This window comes from Acomys minous, assembly GCF_964271855.1.
Source record: "Acomys minous genome assembly, chromosome: 2".
NCBI lineage: Eukaryota > Metazoa > Chordata > Mammalia > Rodentia > Muridae > Acomys > Acomys minous.
The window spans coordinates 18830024-18851237 of NC_140484.1; the positions used below are offsets into that span (position 1 = coordinate 18830024).

At 50.7% G+C, this 21214-nt stretch overlaps 3 protein-coding genes across 3 annotated transcripts in view; all 3 read right to left on the reverse strand.

Annotated features, from left to right (window-relative positions):
- The window catches only part of HOGA1 (4-hydroxy-2-oxoglutarate aldolase 1), a 29033-nt gene extending 18081 nt beyond the window's left edge, over positions 1-10952 (reverse strand). The window contains exon 1 of the mRNA XM_084774066.1: positions 10667-10952. Within this exon, the coding sequence (XP_084630192.1) occupies positions 10667-10862 (196 nt within the window). The 5' untranslated portion in view covers positions 10863-10952. The remainder of the gene's footprint in view (positions 1-10666) is intronic.
- LOC311590335 (uncharacterized protein C10orf62 homolog) lies at positions 2726-5832 on the reverse strand (the record flags this gene model as incomplete). Its single annotated transcript, XM_084769223.1, has 2 exons — positions 2726-3910; positions 5821-5832. The coding sequence occupies 2 exons, from the start codon at positions 5830-5832 to the stop codon at positions 3011-3013; spliced, it is 912 nt and encodes a 303-aa protein (XP_084625349.1). The 3' UTR covers positions 2726-3010.
- Positions 10953-11722: 770 nt separating the features above from the next.
- ANKRD2 (ankyrin repeat domain 2) lies at positions 11723-21005 on the reverse strand. The gene is made up of 9 exons (XM_084753995.1): positions 20869-21005; positions 16297-16398; positions 16001-16159; positions 15800-15907; positions 14888-14986; positions 14478-14576; positions 13023-13121; positions 12707-12805; positions 11723-11976 (listed from the first exon to the last, which is right to left on the reverse strand). The coding sequence occupies exons 1-9, from the start codon at positions 20953-20955 to the stop codon at positions 11830-11832; spliced, it is 999 nt and encodes a 332-aa protein (XP_084610121.1). The 5' UTR covers positions 20956-21005; the 3' UTR covers positions 11723-11829.
- Between the last annotated feature and the right edge of the window lie 209 nt (positions 21006-21214).

A 21214-nucleotide genomic window follows, 5' to 3' on the forward strand; every position in this document is an offset into this window, starting at 1 on the left:
TTATTATTATTATTAGGGTTTTTCTAGAGACAGGGTTTCTCTGTATAGCCTTGACTGTCCTGGACTTATTTGTAGACCAGATTGGCCTCAAACTCACAGAGATCTACCTGCTTCTGCCTCCCTGAGTTCTGGGATTACTGGTGTGCACCACTGTGCCCAGCTCAAATTTATTTTTAATTTTTTAAAAAATGTTATTTTATGTATGAGTGCTCTAGCAACATGTACACTTGTATACCAGAAGAGGGCATTAGAGGGTATAGATGGTTGTGAGCCACCATGTGGTTGCTGGGAGTTGAACTCAGGACCTCTGGAAGAACAGACTGTGCTCTTAACCACTGAGCCATCTCTCCAGCCCCCTCAACTTTTTTTTTAATGCAGGGTCTCTTGTTGCCCAGGCTGGCCTCAAACTATGAAGGTGAGGATGACCTTGACCTCCTGATCCTTCTGCCTCACCATCTCTGACATGCTGAGATTACATTTGTGCACCACTGTGCCTTGCTGAAACTTTTTCAAAATTATTCCAAAATTGTGAGCTAATTTGAAATTTTATGTAAGCCTTTGAGTACAATATATAAGGTGACCTAGATGTAGGCTTCCTTATCTTTTCTGGGCAGTGGAACAAACAAACCCATGGCCCTGAACATAGCAGCCAGTGGCTTTATCATTAAACTATATCTCCAGTCCTGTGCATGCATTTTTAGTCTACTTCAGATGCCAGACTCACCACCTTCCTGCTTTTTATACAAGTTTTCAGCCTCCAACATTTTCCCCTGTGATGGACCTTTTTTGTTTTCTTTTTGGCTTTTTGAGACAGGGTTTCTCTGTGTAGCCTTGGCTGTCCTGGACTCGATTTGTAGACCAGGCTGGCCTCAAACTTACAGCAATCTGCCTGCCTCTGCCTCTCGAGTGCTGGGATTAAAGGCATCCGCTACCACGCCCGGCTAACCCTATTTTTCTTTTCAAATCAATTAAATTTGTGTCTGTGGGTGTCTGTGTATGTGCAGGTGCACATGTGGGGGGGGGCAGGGTGTAGGCTTTTATGTGTGTCCATGCAGAGGCCAGAGGACAATCTCAGTTGTTTCTGACCACCCTATTTTTCAGACAGCCTTTCGCTGGCCCGGAACATACTAAGTTAAGCTAACTGGCCAGAAAGCCCCAGGGGGTCCACCTGTCTCTGCCTCCTCACTACAAAGTTTTATGAAATATTTAAAATATGCAATTATAGTGCATTCCTCCCATGGAACCCCTCCCACTTGAAAGAATTCTTTTTAGTTTTCCTAAGTTTCCATTTATTTTGCTGAAAATTATGTAAATAAAAATTCATATACATTTGGGGCAGTGAGATGGTTCGGTGGTTAAAAAGCTCCTGCCACCTTGATGGTGAAAGCCTGATGGGCTGGGTTACGTTCCTGGAGCCGGTGTAAAGGTGGGAAGAAAGAAACGACTCCATAAAACTGACCTCTGATCTCCACACATTCATATCATGCCAACAGTAATTTTTAAAAACTTAAAATTTAATTATCTGCCCATACAAATTCACACTAGTAACATCCAGAAAATCTTCTTCCCACCTCAACTCCACAAAGCCGACTGACCACAGTGAAGGTGTTTTATGAACTTAGGCTGTCCTCAGTGGTTCACCCCCAGAGGCCTAAGCCCACCAACTGGTGACCCCCAGGAAACCTGAAACAGATTCAGGTCTATATCAAAGATTTACTTGGTATTAGGCAGTGACTTGTGGACCCGGCTAAAGAGTGACAGAAGTGGCTGCCTGATTTGGGAGGAGAGGGTCACTTCTTACTCCTTGAGGCCCACGAGGCAGACACAGGGAGAATGCCAGGCTTGTGGGAGGGCAGAGGAGACACGGTGTGTGAGGACCAGGGATGAGCTGACAGGTAGCGTTATGTGAGTGGAAAAGCACTGGGCAGAGATCAGGGGACTATGTGGGATTGTGGGACAAGCTGGATCTAAGTCTAGGGTTCATGGGGAACCCCAGAGACTTAAGATCTAAGCTGGATCTTACTATGTTACCTTGGAGTTTTATCTCTGAAACTTGGGGACCTTATTTATAAAGAGAATATACTCCTATGGCTGTGGCTTAACACACACACATACAGATACCTACTTAAAAAAGCAAAGCACAGCAGGGGACTCAGGAGGCAGAGGCAAGTGTATCTCTGTGTGTTCAAGGCCAGCCTTATCTACCTGGTGAGTTCCAAGACAGCCTGAGCTACATGGTGAGAGCCTCTTTCAAAAACAAAAAAACATCCGTGGAAGCTTCAAGTAGTCTGATCATTGGTAGCAGCTTTAGTATCTATAGTCACAACTCAATGGTGACATGACCCAGATGTGTCTCACACAGCCTTATAGCTGTGGACACATGGATCCTCATGGACCCCAGAGACTTGAGATGGCACCAAGAAGATGGGGCCCGAGGTCTCCTCCCACCCTTGGCTGGCTTACTCTCTGCCAAAAGCCTGTCCCTGGCCCCTTCGTCCCCAGCACCGAACTGCATCCTGCTCCAGCAATACTAGGCAGGTGGGTGAGGCCCCCAGCAGTACCTTAACCCTAGCACCAGAGGCCAGGGGGGAGCTGCTCTGGTCTTAAGTCTAGTACAACGAGAAAGCCGCCCAAGCCAAGACCCACTTACAGAACCGCTGGGGACACACCCTCTCCTCCAAGCCTGCCCAGAACTCAGCTGGCCACAGAGCCCCTGGACACAGAATGAGGGCATGCAGGGTTTTATTGGCTCCGGCCAGGCATGAGGAGTCAGGGTGGGGCTTGTGGCTGCTCCTGTAATCTGCCTCGTGTCTTCTCTGATGGGTCTTCAGGGCCCTTGGGCTGTTGGAGCTGCGTTCCTCCCTCCCTCCCTCATGACCTCTGATGGGTCAGAAGAAGTAGGGATTTGGGTGGCAGTCTCTCACCCTGACCGCATAGGTTTCCCTATAGAAAACAGGCCTGTGCATGTGAGCCAGCCCTGCGGGGGGAGGGGACACATGGTTAAGAGGCTTCAAGAGGCATAGTTTTGGTGGCTGCGGTTAGGCAGACTATGGCTCTGATGTCTTGAGTGGACTTGATGACCCTGGTGGTTTGAGTGGCCCAGATGACTCTGATGGCTTGAGTTACTTGGATAACCCTGGTGGCTCAAATGACTTGAATGATGACCCTGGTGGCTGGGGTAAACAGGATGACTCTGGCTGCTCTGGTAGGTTGGATGGTGGCCTTGGCGACTCTGGCTATAGATGGTGTGTGTTTGGTTGGCACCAGCTAAGGTGGTTTCCCGCTGAGTGAGGAAATTCCCTTTCAGCTTTATCTCCACTTCCTCCAGAGCCTTCAGCTCATCTGGGCTGATGTCCCTGGACTCAGAATGGCCTGTGCGCTGGTAGGTCGGGGTGGAACGTTGCAGCATGGAATTAGCCACCCGATGCCCCTTGGCGTCAATCTCCTTGGCGCAAGCCGCCACAGCAGCCCATGTCTCATCCTCCCAGGATGACTTCCCTGACTCCCTCTGAGTCTCTTTGGTCACTGAGGTCCCAGATACCTTCTGCTTGCTGGCAAAGGAATCTCGGCGCAGAGCTGTGCCCCCTTCTCCATGTGTGGAGGTGAGGGTATCCATGTGGACAGAGGTGTTGGCCTCCCCATGCCTACTTGCCAATGGAGGACCATTGTTGCTGACATAGCAGGAGGTGGGCAACTTCTCTTCTGAGAGTCGGCTAAAGTGAGATTTGATCCAGCTGTCATTTGCTCTGTGGGATTCTGGAGACTCTGAGGCCGCCTTCTTTTTCTTCCTCTGAGCCCACAGCACGAGGCCTCCGCCTCCTAGCAAGAGGGCAGTCCCCAGCACCACCTTGCATGAAGGTTGCTGGAGGAAATCGAAGAAGCCCTCCAGGGCCCTAGGCCTTACGCAGAGCTAAGAGCACACGGGGAGTGGTGGAGCCCAGATGGTATGGTTCATGCTTGAAAGGGCCGGAGCCCTGCGGGTGTCTGGCAGGCAGGCCCGTGACTCACCCTCCCTTAAGATGCCCTCTGACACCTCAGCAATGAGCCCCATTGTGAGGAAGGCAGCTAGAGGTGGGGTGAGGCAAGGCCACCCCATCTCTCAGACCTGGTCTGACAAGCCTTGTGTAAGGACTGAGGTCTTGCAGGGCGCACACCTTTAATCACAGTACTTGGGAGGCGGAGGCTGGTGGGTCGATGTGAGTTCAAGGCTAGCCTGGTCTACAAAGTGAGTCGAGGAAAGCCAAGGCAACACAGAGAGACCCTGTCTTGAAAAACAAAAAAAAAAACAAAAACAAAAAACAAAAAAAGGGGGGGGGGACTGGGGTCTTGTCTCCTGCCTGTGGTAGAAAGACGGCACTGTTTACCTATGAGGCTAGTCTGCTTTCTGCTTGTGATGCATTCTACTGATCTAATGGCCCCCACGGGACAGAGAACACTGAGTCAGTTTGGCCACGACAAACTGGACCCCCCCCCCTTAGCTGGACTGGCACCCATTCCTGGCCAATCACTGTAGCACTCTCTACCCAGGGGCCATCACTGCTGTTAGCACAATATATACTGTCTCCTACATCCCTAGCTGTTACAGGGAAGAGTCCAGAGGAAAAGAGCCAAGCAAGCAGCTGATTCTGGAACAGTATGATGTCACAATTGAGGACAGACAAAAGTGGGCTCAAAGGGCAGAGCAGATGGGGCCCCGACTTCAGGGCCATGCGAGGGAAAGCTACGTCTTGCCTGAGATGTATCCTGCAAACCCAGAATTTGCCCCCAGTAAATAAACACAATGAAACACATGGGCTGGCTAGCCAGGCTTGCCACCAACGCCTGTACAACCCTGAGTAATTCCTATGTATTTGGAGCTAGAAAAAGGCCTGGGCTACTGTTTCCTTCAAGGCAAGTAGCATACTTAAAAATGCCCAAACAGTCCATGTAAAAGTTGTGTTATTTGGAGCTGGAAAGTTAGATCTGCAGTTAAGAGCACTGGCTGCTCTTCCAGAGGCCTTGAGTTCAATTCCCAGCAACCACATGACAACTCACTAGTATCTACAATGGGACCTGATGTCATCTTTGGCATCCAGGCACACATGCAGAGTGCTCATATACATAATTTTTTTTCCCCAGGGACAGGGTTTCTCTGTGTAGCTTGGCTGTCCTGGAACTTACTCTGTAGACCAGGCTGGTCTCAAACTCATAGAGATCCACCTGCCTCTGCCTCCCCAGTACTGAGATTAAAAGCATGTGCCACCATCACCCGGCTAAATAGATTTTTTCAAAAGTTGTAATAGTTGAGGGGCTGAAGAGATGGGTCAAGCACACTTGCTATTCTTCTAGAGGACCCAAGTTCAGTCCCTAGCACTCGGGAAGTTCAGGCTTCTGTAGCTCCTGTCCCAATGGATCTGCCACCTCTGGTCTTCTGGGATACTTGTCCTCATATGCATCTGTCCCAGTAGCCATGTGCAGACACACACACACACACACACACACACACACACACACACACAAAAACTAAAAAGAAAACGTTGTTGCCAGACTCAGTGGTACATGCCTTTAATCCCAGCACTCAGAAGGCAAAGGTAGGCAGATTTCTGTGGGTTCAAGGCCAGCCGAGTCTACAAAGTGAGTTCCAGGACAGTCAGGGCTATGTAGAGTCTCTGTCTCAACCTCTTACCCCCTACACTCAAAAAATTGTCATTTGAAATATTTTCTTTAACCAAGTAATAATTTTTATATATACAAAAATTTCTTCTCTTTCAGAAGCAGCTGTGGTCCACTGTGTGTGCGTGTGAAGGAATAGGGCACAGCTAAAAGCGTAGGGGCCCTCACCTCTCCAGGCATGCTGTGACTATCCGCTAACCTCGCTGAAAACAACAACTCAAAGTCCACTTCTAAGGCCGTTGACAGGAGTGAGTCCAGGGCCAGTGGCCCTGCTGAAAAAGCTCTCCCTCCAGTCCTTGGTTATAATTTTTTAAGGTTTTATTTTTATTTTTAAAAATATTGGGGCTGGAGGAGAGATGGTTTAGAGGTTAAGAGCACCGTCTACTCTTCTGAAGGTCCCGAGTTCAGTTCCCAGCAACCACATGGTGGCTCACAACCACCTGTAATGAGAGCTGGTGCCTTCTTGTGGTGGGCAGGCACATGTGTGGGCAGAATACTGTGTAAATAATAAATAAAAATCTTTTTAAAAAAATTAAGCCGGGCATGGTGGCACATGCCTTTAATCCCAGCACTCGGGAGGCAGAGGCAGGCGGATCATCATGAGTTCAAGGCCAGCCTGGTCTACAAAGGAGGCCAGGACAGCCAACACTACACAGAGAAACCCTGTCTCAAAAAAAAAAAAAATTTTTTTTTTAATTCACATAATTGCATACTTCCCTTTCCTCCCTCCAAGCTTTCCCAAGTCTCCCCCTTCACTCCTTTCCAAATTGAAGTCCCCTTTTTCTTTATTGTTACATACATGTGCATAAATTTGATAAGTACAACCTGCAGATTATGTGCATGTGATTTCAGGGCTGACGACTTTGCAGTGGATGACTAACTAGGGTTCATCCTGGGAGAGACTAACTCTCCCTTTCTCAGCAGTCAGTAGTTAACTGCAGTTCTCTGTCTAGGGGTAGGACCTTGTGAGAATTCTGCCTTCCAAGTTAGCGTGTCTATCAATACTGTCATTGTTCCGGTCTTGTTTAGGCATGCCATATTGGGTTATAATTTTGATTTTACTTTTACAAGTTTTGAAGACTGGAGCCGGGCATGGTGGCCCACGCCACTAATTCCAGCACTTGGGAGGCAGAGGCAGGTGGATTGCTATAAATTCAAGGCCAGCCTGGTCTACAAAGTAAATCTAGGACAGCCAAGGCTACACAGAGAAACCCTGTCTCAAAAAACCAAAAACCAAAACCAAAACCAAAAAAAGGTTTAAAGATTACCAAGAACTTTATTTAAGGTCCTTTTTGTTTGTTTGTTTGTTTGTTTTTTGTTCTGTTTTTGAGACACTCAAACTCACAAAGAAGATCCGCCTGTCTCTGCCTCCCAAGTGCTGGGATTAAAGGCATGCACCACCATGCCCATTTTTATAACCATAAAATGTTGTGCACAACACTCATGTCTGCATCCTGCATGAGCTAGGAAAACTGAAGAGCAGACCCTGTACTTGCTAGGGTACTGTCACCATATCTGGCTTTCTTGGTCTCAGCGAGCTGCTTCTGTGTATGATTGACAAGCCTTGGCCGAGTTTATCTTTTTCTTGTTCACCGCAGACATCCTTTATCTACAAATTAAGACCCACTTTCACTTCCCAAAATAGCTAATGGTGGTTGGCTTCTTGTAGTAAAAGCAGTAAAAGCAGCCACTGCATTATCTTGGAATTCTTCCTTATGATTTGTTCTTTGTATTTTAATGGAACTATCGTGACCCAGGACTGACATGTATTTCCTACATTGCAAACAGAGGCTAAAGGTTCGGCATACTCGGTTCATTACTTATTGTGGGTTTTTATATGATATCTGATAAGGTATTAGTTAATATGCCTAAAAAAATAGAAAGCCCTTTGCATTCATTTATATTGTTTCGGGGAGGGGGAGCACATGTGTCAGGGCATGGGAGCACAGCCACAGGAGGAGGATGGCTTCCAGGAGTTGGTCTCCTCTTCCACCTTACACAGGCTCTAGAGACTGCACTTCAGCAGCAAGAGCCCTTCCCCAACGTGTCCCCTCACCAGCCCCTTCACATGGCCCATGCCTTTAACCCCAGCACTCAGGGAGGCAGAGGCAGAGGCAGAGGCAGAGGCAGGAGATGCTCTGTGAGTTCGAGGCCAGCCTGGTCTACAGAGCAAGGTCCAGGACAGCCAGGGCTACACAGAGAAACCCTGTCTCAAAACAAAAAGAACCATACAGCTTCAGACCACGCCTTCAAGAATACTCTCTGTGGTCACTGAAGCACTTGGGGTAGGTTCCCACCTCCTCTTTGGGGGGCTTGCTGCCCACACTGATGCAAAGTGGCATGTGATAGCTGTCTCCATCTGCCCCTGAGTGTTGGACTTCACAGTCTATTCCAGAAGGCAAGAGAAACAGATTCAGCGTTAGGCTACATGTTGGAACTGTGACAGGCTCCCCCTCACTCTATGTCCTCTATGCCTCTGCATGGTTGGCCATCTTGGGGGGGGGGGTTCTGTTGAGCCCGTGGCTAAGAGCCTGAGGGCTCAGCTCCCGTTCTCACCCAAGGAAATTGGATTACAGAGGGACTGTGATTTCTCAGTTATAATAGCCAGACCAGGAGTCTCCTACCTCCAGACAGTGGGTTCTTCCTCCCACAGCCCCCAACTTCCTGGTCTGTAGGAAATGGAGGAATCAGAGACCATCAAGAACCCATGAGCCAAATCCCCCCCAAACTGTCCAGGGTACCCCATGCTGGTTGCAGGAGTTGGGGAAACAAAAGAGAAGGTCCAAAGACAATTCTGGAAGTCTCTATGAAATCCTGAACACAGGATTTCAGAAACACAATGGATATGAAAGCCAGTCTTCTGGTCCCTGCATTAGTGTCCTTGGTCCTTAAGCCAAAGTAGTGTTCTGTTTGTTACTGGTTTTTGTTTGTTTGTTTTTGTTTTTGTGCCCCCCCCCCCAATACAGGGTTTCTCTGTTAGCCCTGGCTGTCCTAGACCCACTTAGTAGACCAGGCTGGCCTCCAACTCACAGCAATCCGCCTGCCTCTGCCTCCCAAGGGCTGGGATTAAAGGCATGCGCCACCACACCGGGCTCAGAGTGTTCTATTTGAAGCCAAGGATTCTCGTGCTTTGCTTCAAGGAAATCAGGGCTCAGCTCCATTCCACTCAGGCCACCATAAGCAAGCTCTCATAGACACACTGCCCCTCCTCAGTGTGTGCACCCTTAGGCCACTTGTCCCTTGATAACACTCATATCACCTGGGTACTGAGGTATGAAGGGGGCTCAATGGGGCCAGTAGTCACTGTCACAAAGCACAAAGCTAGCTTGCTTCAATGTTGAATGAGAAGAAAGACAGAAAGATGAAGAGAAAGAACATGACTGCTCCTAGGTATGGTGGAAGAGAAAGTTTATTGTAGATAAAGGGGAGAGCAGAGGCAGAGGCAGAGACATATGGGAGAGTCCGCAGTAGATACGACCCTGACCCTCTCTCTTCCCCTCCTTTTCTCTGAGGAGAAGGAAACCGGGTGTAGCAGCCAAGAGGTGAACGAAGGGGTGAGTGACCAAACTTGCTGGACAATATGGGGAAGAGCCTCTGGGGGAAGGACTGCCCAGCCTCCCCACCCCCACCCCCTGCTTCTAGAGAGTTGGAGGAGGCGGTAGAGGGCAGGGCATTCCAGCCATAATCTACAACAGGTAAGGACTGAGGAATGGTGGGAGAACCTGGCAGCCAGTTCCGCTTTGACATGCCAAGTAGACACCTCAGCCATTTGTCCCAGGCTTTGAGACTTCACAGATGTCACTTGGACTTTTAATAATTATCATCGCAGGGATCAATATCTTCAGAGGTATAGCACTCTAGAATATTTATCATGTTCTCCCTCATGGTCTGGTAGATTCCTCTTCTGCCTGTCCCACTGTAAGAGCATTATCACTCCCACGAGTCATGTGGGTATTCGGTAGAGTAAGACCACTGGGGGCACTGTAATTGGAAACTAGAGTCCGCTATCCTTGCTGCTAGCCTGTACCTCCTCAGTCAGGGCCACGGCATTCTCGAAACTGGTACCCACCAAACACCATTTGTTGGGATAGTCTTAGAAGGGATCTGGCAACCTAGAAGGAGGTGTTAGAATCAGTGGGCAGGGGCTGGGGAGATGGCTCAGAGGTTAAGACCACTGTCTGCTCCTCCTAGAGGTCCTGAGTTCAATTCCCAGCAACCACATGGTGGCTCACAACCATCTAGAATGAGATCTGGTGCCCTCTGCTGGCCTGCAGGGGGACAGGCAGGTAAAAACACTATACATAATAAGCAAATAAATCTTAAAACAACAACAACAAAAAATCAATGGGCAGAACGGAGCTTGTCATCAGCAGCTTGAAATCTCAGCTCAGTAGTTATGCATTAGCGGAGTGGCCTCGGACAGCGACCACAGCCCTCAGATAGAGCCCATGTAGGAGCTGGTGCCACTGACAGCACTGACCAGGAGTTGCCCTGGGTGGATGGAGGAGGGCGGAGCAGCGCAGGGGACTGTCCTTTTCTACTACCTTCTTTTAATATACATGTGGCTGTGAGGTAGACCGAATCTCACAAATAGCATCTGGTCTGTGGCCTCAGAGAGGGGACCCACGTGTAAAGCAAGAGGTGAATGAGAGAAGCCCGCACACTGAGAAGTAGTTCTACCGGGCAGGCTCAGGAGGTTAAAAAAAAAAACAAAAAACAAAAAACAAAAACAACCGGAGGCTGATACTGGCTGCACTGCTATGTGACCTGGCTGGTGCAGTCTCTCCAGCAGAGGGCTGGGAGACAAGGTTGTCCTCATCCACTGTACCGTGTCTTTTACCACAATAACCCTGGGAGCTAAGACGGTACCTTAACCCTCCACAGTTGGAAAATCAAAAGCAGATAAGGGTCTGTCCAAGATGCCAGAGCTGGTGTTTCCCACCCCCACCCCACCCCCAACGCACCCCACCCCACCCCCAACGCCCTGGATCGGGCTCCCCAGCTGCCCTCTTACCTCGAAAGGGGAAGGTGCCCAGTTTGCTCAGGTTCTCTTCCAGTTTCCCATAATCCACCTCCGCGGTGGCAGTGAAGGGGGTGGTCACGGGTGGGTAGATGCCGGCAATGTCTACTGCCTTCTTCCCCTTCACCGTCCTAGACAAGCCCCTGCTCAGCCCCTGCCTCATGGAGGCCCAGATTCGAGGGCCCAACATTTCTACAGGAGGCCTTGAGGCCCAACTGTCTGTGACCACAGGGGAGCTGAGTTTGGACTCTTTTCCCCCACTGTTAATGATCAACGTACCCAGTTCAATTTTGTGCTCGCACCCAACAATTTGTGGGTATGAGGGGTTGGGGGCGGGCACGTGCACCTTTGCACTGCCAGTCCCAGGGTCAGGGGCGGGCCTAGAGTCCCCAGGCCGGCTTTCTTCCCTACTGGGAAGTAGCTGGAGAAATGCCACAACTCTGGCCTGAAGGAGCTGGCTCCTGGGGTCTCAACACCAAAAAGTGTCTCTGACAGGGCTTGGGCTCTCAACCCACAGCCCCAAAGCCAGGAACTACCCCCTAACCCCTACCCCGCCACACGCGATCTCAGTCTCTAGGCTGGGCTGAACCTGACGGAGCTGATTGGCTGAGCTGCCCTGGCCCTGCCCTACCGTAGCCACCCACTTGCCGTTCCTGAAGCTGTTGTGAAAAAAAAAAAAAAACACTTCTCCTGTCTACCAGGCTTCCGCCAAGGCCAACAGGTGTTAGCCCCCTGCTGGCCACGCACAGACACACAGCTCTATGGGACAGTCTTGGAGACGGTGGAACGTGGCTGGGGGCGCGGGGTGGTGGTGGTGGAGGGACACGCGGGGGTGGGGTGGGGTGGGGTGTGGATGAGTACACCAGAGTGAAATATATCACAATCCTGGCCCTAGGGATTAGGGAAGAAAAGCAGAAGCCAGACCAGAGTAGGAAGACTTGCGAACTCCGGCCCCAAGGGACTCCATATTGTCCTCTTTCCCAAGTTCACTCATTAACACCCAGGCTTTGTTCTCACATGGTTGGAGCGCAAATGGATACAAACACTGCAAATAGCAAAGCCAGCACTTTATCGTGTTGAGTCTGGGGAGTGTTCCTGCTAGAACTAGCTGCAGGCAGCTCACAGCAGGGGACGCATGCCCAGCTCTGGGTAAGTATTTACTGGGCTGGGACAGGCTGGGGTGTCTCACGCCCACTCCCAGGCCTCTCCAGTCCGTTCTGGTCTGATTCTGGCTCAGGATGCTCCAGGGCATGCCGGGTGTCTGCTTGCCATAGCTGGACCAGTTCCGTAGGGGTCTTTCCTGCCTGGAGAGAACAGAAGATGCATTCAGACTTCAGCAGATTGCTGGAGTTACCTCAGTAGTTCTCAACTGCAGACAAATGCCCAGGGGTAAAGACACTCTTGCATTCCACAACTAGAGGTTGTGGGTGCTCCTGGTATCTAGTGGGCGGAGGCCGTGGATGCTGCATAACCATCCTACAGTGCACATCCGTTCGTTATGAATCATCCAGCCCCAATGCCTGCAGTGCTGAAGCCGAGCCCATCTACAACCCCCTCCGTATGTCCCTGCTTTCCTCAGTGTCCCCTCAGCCTTTCTGGTGCAGAAGAACCTTTCCATGTTCCTCTTTTGTGATTGATCTGTGGGCCAAAAGATAAGCTTGGACCAGAGGACCATCTATTCTCAGGAAACCCGAGGAGCACCAAGAGCCAGCCCGCCGTGCTAGAGTGGTCATGTCAACCGAGTCCTTTGATTTTGTTCTAGCTGTTTCTCTATGATTGGGCCTAAACACTGGGATCCCTTTGCCATCCCTGGGGACCTTGGGGGAAGTCCCTTACCACCTCTCCAATGGTTTCTCTGAACTTGTGCTCTGGACCTTGACACATCTGGTCCAGATTTAGGAAGGCAGGTGATTAGGGTGGGAAGGCCAAGAGCCAATGACACGTGTACCCAGGCTGCGACTGCACCGTGTCCTCTGCAGACTGTCTGCTCTGCACGGGCTCACCCTTCCACCACGCCAGAGAACTGAAACTCACCAGGTTCTTAGCCATCATGTCAGCCCCGTGCAAGAGCAGCAGCTTGATGATTCTGTAGCGGTTGAGTCTCACGGCATCGTGTAGGGCACTGTCCCCTTCCTAGAGAAGGTGTGGCACACAGCTAGCGTAACCAACCCTCGAGGTCAGTGAGTGCGTAGAGTGGCAGGAGACGGGCTGGAGGCCATGCCCGGAAGCTGAGCCCCACCCCTCCCACCCCCCACCCCAGGGTCCTATAAGGAAGGATCACTTGCCCTGGGCAGCCCGTGAGCTGCTCTTACACCCACGTTGGCTGAGCAGGGGAGGAAGAAACACTCACTCTGTCTTTGGCATTGATATCCAAGCCCAGGGAAAGAAAGTGTTCCACGATCTCCACGTGTCCAGTGCGGACGGCCACGTGCAGGGGAGTGCTCAGTAGCTGTGTGGGAGGAAGCAGGACTGTTGGTCCACGGGCCTGGACAGTGGGCCTGGTGTGGAGGAGCTACCCGATCTCCAGTGTAATCCTACTCCCGGCTGAGTGCCGAGGCCTGAGCTGTAGACAGGAGAGAACAGTACGTGCCCCTATCCTTCCCAGCTTTAAGTGTCGCCTCCTCTGGCTAGCCTAGCATGCTACCTCTCTTGCCCAGCTGTGAGCTACTGTCCACTCCTTTTTTAAAAAGTCAAGGCCTCACACACCTGTAATCCCAGCACTCGGGGGGCAGAGGCAGGAGGATCCTTGTGAGTTCGAGGCCAGCCCGGTCTACAAAGTGAGTCCAGGACAGCCATGGCTACACAGAGAAACCCTGTCTCAAACCACCCCCCCCCCAAAAAAGTCAGGGCCTCACTATGTTGCCCAGGTAGCTGCCAACTTTCAATTCTCCTGCCTCTGCCTCCCAAGTGCTGGGATTGCAGAGGTGCCTACCATGCCTAGGTTCTCCTTTAATTAATCAACATGTTTATTCATTGAGATGCTAGGGATTGAGCCCACAGACTTGCACATGCTAAGCAAGTATGTTGCTATGGACTCACACACTGCCCCAGCCCATTCTTTTCTAGTAATTTGTTTTTTTTAATGAGACAAAGCCTCACTGTGTAGACCAGGCTGGCCTTGAACTTAGAAATCACCTGCCTCTGCCTCCTGAGTGCTGGCATTAATGGTGTGCCCCACTACTGCCCAGCTCCAGCTTTTTTGAATACTTCTATTAGATGCCATCAGTTGAGAAATGACTGTGATAGGTATGACAAAAGTAATTCATTTGCAAACATTTCCCTCCTAATCTACATAAGAACACTGCAAGTTTACAGCTGAGGATCTGTATCTCAGAAGCCAAAGTACTTGCTCAATGTTTTATGTAAAAGAAATGGATGGAGGCAGAGGCGGGCAGATCACTGTGAGTTCGAGGCCAGCCTGGTCTACAAAGCAAGTCCATGACAGCCAAGGCTACAGAGAGAAACCCTGTCTTAGGGAGGAAAAAAAAAAAACCACAAGAAAGAAAGAAAGAAGTGGAAGGATAGCAGGATAATAGATTAATAAGTAAATGGATAAACTGATGAATGGGCAGGTGGGTGGTGAAGGATATACAAACCCTGCATCCTCTCAGTGGACCACACCTCCAAGAGAGTAGGTCTTTTGTCTTTCTCTCTTCTCAGTGCTTTTTCGCTCCCACGAGGGCCCGGAGCCTCTCTGGTCCAGAAACCAGGCTGGTCCACTACTTGCCTATCATTTCAGCTTACTTGCCGCCCCATCCTCCCTGTAGCACCCCAATGTGGACTGCACCGAGAACAGCTGTGTCACCTTATCTCTCACGTTGGTGTTGGCCCCTCGGCTTTGCAGGAGTTTCACCACCTCCAGGTGGCCTCCACGGCAGGCCCAGTGCATAGCTGTGCAGTCCAACTGTGAGGGATGGGTGAGAGTTAGTGGCAGCGCCGTACGGAAGGGAGTTCCCTGGGGGAAAGGATTGAAGCCAAGAAGGCGGAGAGACAAACAAAAGAAAGATATGGGGGTAGGGGTCGGAGTAGGACAAACAACCCAGGGCCCAACTAGTCCAAGTGAGAGTCTGGAGGCAACTCAGGGGGCAATGGGGCTTACCCAAAGTCACAGGACCTCCCCCTCCTGGCAGCCTACTGGCACACGTTTGACAAGAAGTTGAATTCTATTGACACTCGATCTAATTCTTACCTCCCACCCGATACCAGCCCTCTCACCCGATCCTGGAAGTCCACGGTGGCCCCATTCTCCAGAAGTTTCTCCAATATCTCTATGTGGCCCTCCAGGGAGGCACGATGCAGCGCTGTCCGACGGAACTGCCCCCAGAGAGACTGTCAGGCCTGAGTCCCAGGCCTGAACCTATCCCACCAAACCGAGGCCTGGGCCCATGTGTTCTGTGTCCAGCCGGAGCCCCGGAGCCCTGCCCTGAGACTCCAGCCTCTTCACTCTTCCCCTTGCAGCCAGCTGTGCCTTTGTACAGCTGGCACAGCTTGGCACAGCTGGCTCCACTGCTGGGCATCGCGAGTCTGCCCTCACATGCTATGGTGCATGCCACGATTTCGCTGAGCACTCACAGACAGCCAGAGCTACACAGTGAGACCTTGTCCCAAAATGAACATAATAGTAAAAAGAAGCATGAATGTGCACCCTGAGAAAGCGTCTCATCTCAGCCTGTGCCTATAATCTTTCTAGCCACTCAATACGTATTGAGGCACTTGTGGTCCATTTGATCGTAACACACTGAGAAGGCAGTGGGCCATGTTCACACTAGCAGACTCTGGGTCCCGGAGAGGCAACAGCCCAGCCACAGGCCCCACAGCTAGGGAGTGGAGATGTAGGATTTCGGCCCAAATCTCCAGAACTCTCTTCATTGGATTCCTTTCCCTCATCTCCCGTACAGAAACATGTGGCATTTGCTATGGAGTGGTCTGAGCTGGGGAAAGGTCTAGAAAGGATTTGGGGAAATTGTGGAGTGAGGAAGGAAGGAAGCCCACTAGGGGGCTGTCTAAGCCACCCTAAGAACATCTGTATGTTCTCAAACTAGCCCACAAGTGGAGCTGATCCCGGATCTGATCAGTTATAATGGTGGTCCTCAAAGGGAAGCAGGTACAATGGGAGGTGGCCATCACCTCATCACAGGTGTCCGCTGAACCTCCATCTGCCAGGTACTTGTCAATGACTTTCATTTTCCCCTCCACTGCAGCTTTCAGGAATGTCTCCTCATCCACAGGGCCAGTCTGCAGAGAGAGCAGTCACCGGTAGAGAATAGAAGAGTGCTTCGGGGCCTCCCAGGCTCCCCCGCCCACATCTGTCCAAACCAGGGCCCTTACGATCTCCTCCGGTTCTGGAGGTGGCTCCTGGGCCGCAGCCAGTGCATCTCGCTTCTTCTGCTTGCGTTTTTTCCTCAGTTCTATGAGGTTCTGGATCCCACCCACATCAATGATCTCACGCCGCAGGTCCAGAGACGTCTTGCGCACGCGCTCTTGGCCCTGTGTAAGGACGGCCTATCACCTCCACACTGTGGCAGAGCGTGGGATGAGACAGGGGCTGAGCTGGCAGCAGGGTGAGGCAGGCAGCGAGTCTAGCTGTCCTGTCTCCTGGGCGCGACTCTTAGCGCGACACTTACCTTAACCTTTTGTAAAGCTGGACTCTGAACACCGAGGCGCTTCTCTTCCTCCAGCACTAGCATGTCCATGGACAGCTTTCCCGGAGCGGCTCTTCGAAGTTTCTGGAAAGCCACCGAATGTTACTTAAGGTTATTTGGTGATTGGTGTGGTTCTCAGCTAAATGAAAGAATGTAAGTGTTTTTTGGGTTTTGTTTTGTTTTTTTTTTTTTAAATCTGGGTGTGGTAGTTCACACCTACGATTTCAGCACTCAAGAGACTGAAACAGGAGAATTACTGCTTTGGAGGGCCAATCTAGTCCACATAGGAAGTTTGAGGCCAGCTGGAGCTACATAGTGAGGCCCTGTCTCAAAACCCAAAATGACAAAAAAACACTACATCAAATTCTAGCATACATAAGTCCTTTTTAATAAGATGTCATATGTCGTTATAAACCTATACACCATAGTCCTATATATTTTTAACCTCAATATTATATAGAGTGACTAATACACTGTGGCTGTCATATAAGTGTTCTTATTGTTTAGGGGATGAATACAAGGAGGAAAGTCTGGTCATATTCATTACCAATACAAAATTAAAACTTTTCCCAAGGTTTGGAGAGATGGCTCAGGGGTAAAGAAAGCACTGGCTGCTCTTCCAGAGGCCAGGGGTCTGGGTGCTGCCATCCACAAGGCAGCTCACAACCATCTGTGACTCCAGTTCCAGGGATACAACTCCCTCTTCTGGCCTCTGTAGGCACCAGACATGCATGTGGTACAAGACGTACATGCAGACAAATAGTCACACATCTAAAATAGTTAAAAATTCAAGAAAGCTTCCATTTTGTGGTTGGCTGAGTCCATAGAGGCAGACCCCAAGGATACAGGGGTCTAATTGGGGGGAATCATTTTGATGAGGTAATAGTGATCAGAGATCATAGTTTTTGCTCTCGGTCTCCCCGAACCCCCAGGTATTGAGGCAAGGCCTTACAGAGAGACTAGATAAGAGACCGCTGAGCTGCAGCCCCAGCCCCATCAGCTTTCCCCCCTTACAACAGCCCTCTTGGCAATATAAAAATTGTCAGTTCTAGGCCAGGCAGTGGTGGCGCATGCCTTTAATCCTAATTGGGAGGCCGAGGCTGGCGGATCACTATGAGTTCGAGGCCAGCCTGATATACAAAGTGAGTCCAGGACAGTCAAGGCTACACAGAGAGACCCTGTCTCAAAAAACCAAAAACCAAAAACCAAAAACCAAAATTTTAAAAATTGTCAGTTCTATGCCAGACACTGACTGTATTTTCTCAGAAATGTTCTGCCTGGTCATATCTAGAGCTTGGATGAAACAGCAGTTTCCAGTTTTTGTGGTCACATGGTCCTGGAATGACGTGTCTCCTCCCTCCATTTGTTCGTGGTCACGTGGTCTTGGTATGATGCACCTCCTCTCTCCATTTGAAGCTCTGGTTTTTTCCAAGACTGCCTCTCCACTCTTAGTGAGGTCTGGCACCCCTTCCCCAGAGTCTCCCAAGCAGCTTGGGTAGACATGTGTGCCCAGGTTGAGGATAACAAGGCAGGAGGGCAGCGGGGGAGAACTTGACCTCCCGACCTTGCTCATTTCCCACTGAGCTCTGGCGTTAGCCTCTCTCAGGAAAGGGTCTGCATTTTATTTCTGATGCTCCCCCCCCCCTTTTTTTGTAGTGCTGAAAGTAGACCTCAGGGCATCACATGACAGTCAAGTGCTCTACGAACTGAGCCGCACCCCTCTTCCTATGTTCACTTTGACAGTCACCTTGCTTGACCATCTTTCTTGATGTATGAGTTGGGGTCTCATGTGTCTTCTTCAAAAAAAGAAAGAAAGAAAGAAAGAAAGAAAGAAAGAAAGAAAGAAAGAAAGAAAGAAAATGGACTTGGGCTACAACTGCTGTTGCTTGTGGGGCTCTGACTGGATTATTCAGGAAGCCCCCAGAGGGCAGACTTTGGGCTACTGTCACCCACATTTACCGTGACAAGGCCTGTCATGTAGTAGTTGCTCATCTAATACTTGTTAACCAAGTGAACAAATGATGAATGAGTGAATAAGCAATGGCATACGGAGTTGGCATCTCTGCCCATCCTGTAGTTCTTTTTTCCCCAAGACAGGGTTTCTTTGTGTAATAGCCCTGGCTGTCCTGGAAATTTCTTTGTTGATGAGGCTGGCCTCAAACTCACACCAGTCTGCCTGCCTCTGCCTCATGAGTGCTGGGATTAAAGGTGTGCGCCACTGCACCTGGTCTCCTCCTGTAGTTTTTTGTTTTTCAAGAAAGGGTTTCTCTGTGTAGCCTTGGCTGTCCTGGACTCGTTTTGTAGACCAGGCTGGCCTCGAACTCACAGCGATCTGCCTGCCTCTGCCTCTCGAGTACTGGGATTAAAGGCATGCGCCACCACACCTGGCTCCTCCTGTAGTTTTTTGTTTGTTTGTTTTTTGCTTTTCAAGAAAGGGTTTCTCTGTGTAGCCTTGGCGTCCTGGACTCGTTTTGTAGACCAGGCTGGCCTCGAACTCACAGCGATCTGCCTGCCTCTGCCTCTCGAGTACTGGGATTAAAGGCATGCGCCACCACACCTGGCTCCTCCTGTAGTTCTTGCTTAAAGATGCACTGGTAGGCTGCAGACCCTAAGGTGGCCTCCATGCCCTCTAGTACTTCCAACCTGAGGAGAGGCCACAGGATGCTGGAGGCTCCCGGAGAGACCACTGTGAGGCAAGAGGGAATATTAACAAACTCTACTGCCACCATTTCTTACTCAGGCCCTTTTTATATTTGCATTCGTGGGGTGGCAGAATCTGCCCTCAAGAAGTGTTTATGAGCCAGGCATGGTGGCACACGCCTTTAATCCCAGCACTTAGGAGGCAGAGGCAGGTGGGTCGCTGTGAGTTCAAGGGGTGCCTAGTCTACAAAGTGAGTCCAGTATAGCCATGACTACACAGAGAAACCCTGTCTCGAAAAGCCAAAAAAAAAAAAAAAAAGGGGGGGGGGAGGATTATGAAATTGGATGCAGACTTGTGAATCAAAACAAAACTCCAGTCTGAGTCCGCAGACCGAACTTCAGACTAGAGAGAATGCTGGTAAAGTGCTCAGCCCAGAGGCTGGTATGCAGCGGAGCTGGGTGAAAAGGCTGGCTGTGTGGGCACCTGTGTCCTTGCAACCCTGTGGCTATATTTGTTGGATGAATGAATGGAAGGGGACTGCTCTGTGTCCCCTCGTAGATGGTTCCAGCATCTGTGGCAACACTTCAGAAATGACACAACAACATGAACCTCCCGTCCAGCAGCAACAGCCAAGTGCACACGCTGGGTGGGACGGGGGTGGAGCCAGATTCCTGGCGGCCCAGGGATGCCCAGGTGCTGTCCACACCCCCCTTTGGTAAATCTGAGCTCATCTCTTCTCTTAACTGGTGAATGCTTTTAAGCTGACTTCCTGTAGGCTCCTCCCACCCCCAGCCAACACATTCCTTTTAGCGACATCAGAACCGTCTAGAAAACAGACCAGATGGCACAGCTCTCCCCACACTAACTTTTAGTGGCGCCTCACAGCCCACAGACTTGCACCTCTTACCTGGCCTCTTCTAGTTGGTCCTTGGCCTCCCTTTCCAGCCCTAGCACTTACTATCACACATTTGCATCACCGCTATCCCCCTCCACCAGCAAGACTTTAGCTCCTGTTCTTTCTTGTCCTGACTCCACTGCCTGCTCCTGAAGGCTCAGCTCTTCTATCATCCTGAGTAGTCCCAGAGGACCGCAGTGACCCACCCGCCCTGCTCATCACTTCTGTCCATTTTCTATTTGGCCATTGCTGCCCTCTGCCTTCTTCTTAGCTGGCTATGCAAAAAAAAAAAAAAAAAGGTGTTGGTTAAAATCAGTGCCCACTGTCCCCTATGCATTGGACTCTAGGCCCTTTTTTTGTTTTTTGTTTTTTGTTTTTTTTTTTTGTAATTTCACCACGTAGCCCAGGCTGGCTCCACCTCTGAGACTGTGAATTTAAAGCAGGACAAGTCAGTCCTTCAGTCCCACTTACTAATCCAGGAGAAAATGCTCCTGGTTGTGCCTTAGGCCTCTGTAAGCACTGCCCACAGTCCTGGGGACGTGCTAGCTGCTCTTCTCCATCTTCCTTCCCCACTCTTATCAGTGTATTCTCCTGCAGCAACCAAGCCACCAAACCATGGAGCTGTACCTGCCCTGGCATCCAGAAGACTGTGTGTGTGTGTGTGTGTGTGTGTGCGCGCGCGCGCGCGCGCGCACACGGGCGTATACCTTCCTGACTTTCTCAGAGGTCTCATCTTTCTTCCCTGAACAGTCCAGTCTATCCCCTGAAGCCCAGATGAGTGGGCAGGGCCTCGGGAAGGCCTGCCCCCTCCAAGTGCCTGTTGGAGGGGCTGAAGCCCCATCTCTCACCACCCACAACCCTGTCAGGAACATCCTGGTGTGGAAATGGGCCTGGCTGGACCCTGGGAAGAAGCGTGTCACCTTACCCAGGCAGCATGTCTTTCCTTTCCCACGGCGGCACAGATGTACTCCTTAACCTGGAACCCTGCCTTCCCGACACCCTTCACCCTGGCTCTCACCTCAGTCTCTTCCTCCTGGGCAAGCCGCTGCTCGATGAGCTCGGTGGCTCTCTGCACTGCCTCGGGACCCTCCATGGCGCTCTCCATGACTGTCTCACCAAGCCACTGGGCATGGGGTCTTTATAGGCCAGAGTACCGACCCCACCCACTGGGCGTCTTTGACATGAGCTCACGGCCTTAATTCTCCACCTGCCTCCCCCACCTGTCACCTTCACCTCGGACAGCCCCAGGGAGCATGGGAAGCCACTGCCCAGGAGAAGGAAGCTGCCCCTCCCCTAACCTCTGGCCTACCCAATGCCAGGAGGCACAGTGCCCCAAAAGGACAGCTGCAGGAAGGGGCCTGTCC

Coding starts and splice junctions, on each gene's coding strand:
- ANKRD2 (XM_084753995.1), bottom strand. CDS start 20,955: ATGGAGAGCGCCATGGAGGGTCCCGAGGCAGTGCAGAGAGCCACCGAG. Junction 13,122..14,477: donor ACACCAACGTGAGAGATAAG/GTGACACAGCTG, acceptor CCTCCCACACAG/CTACTGAGCACTCCCCTGCA. Junction 12,806..13,022: donor ATATCAATGCCAAAGACAGA/GTGAGTGTTTCT, acceptor CACCTTCTCTAG/GAAGGGGACAGTGCCCTACA.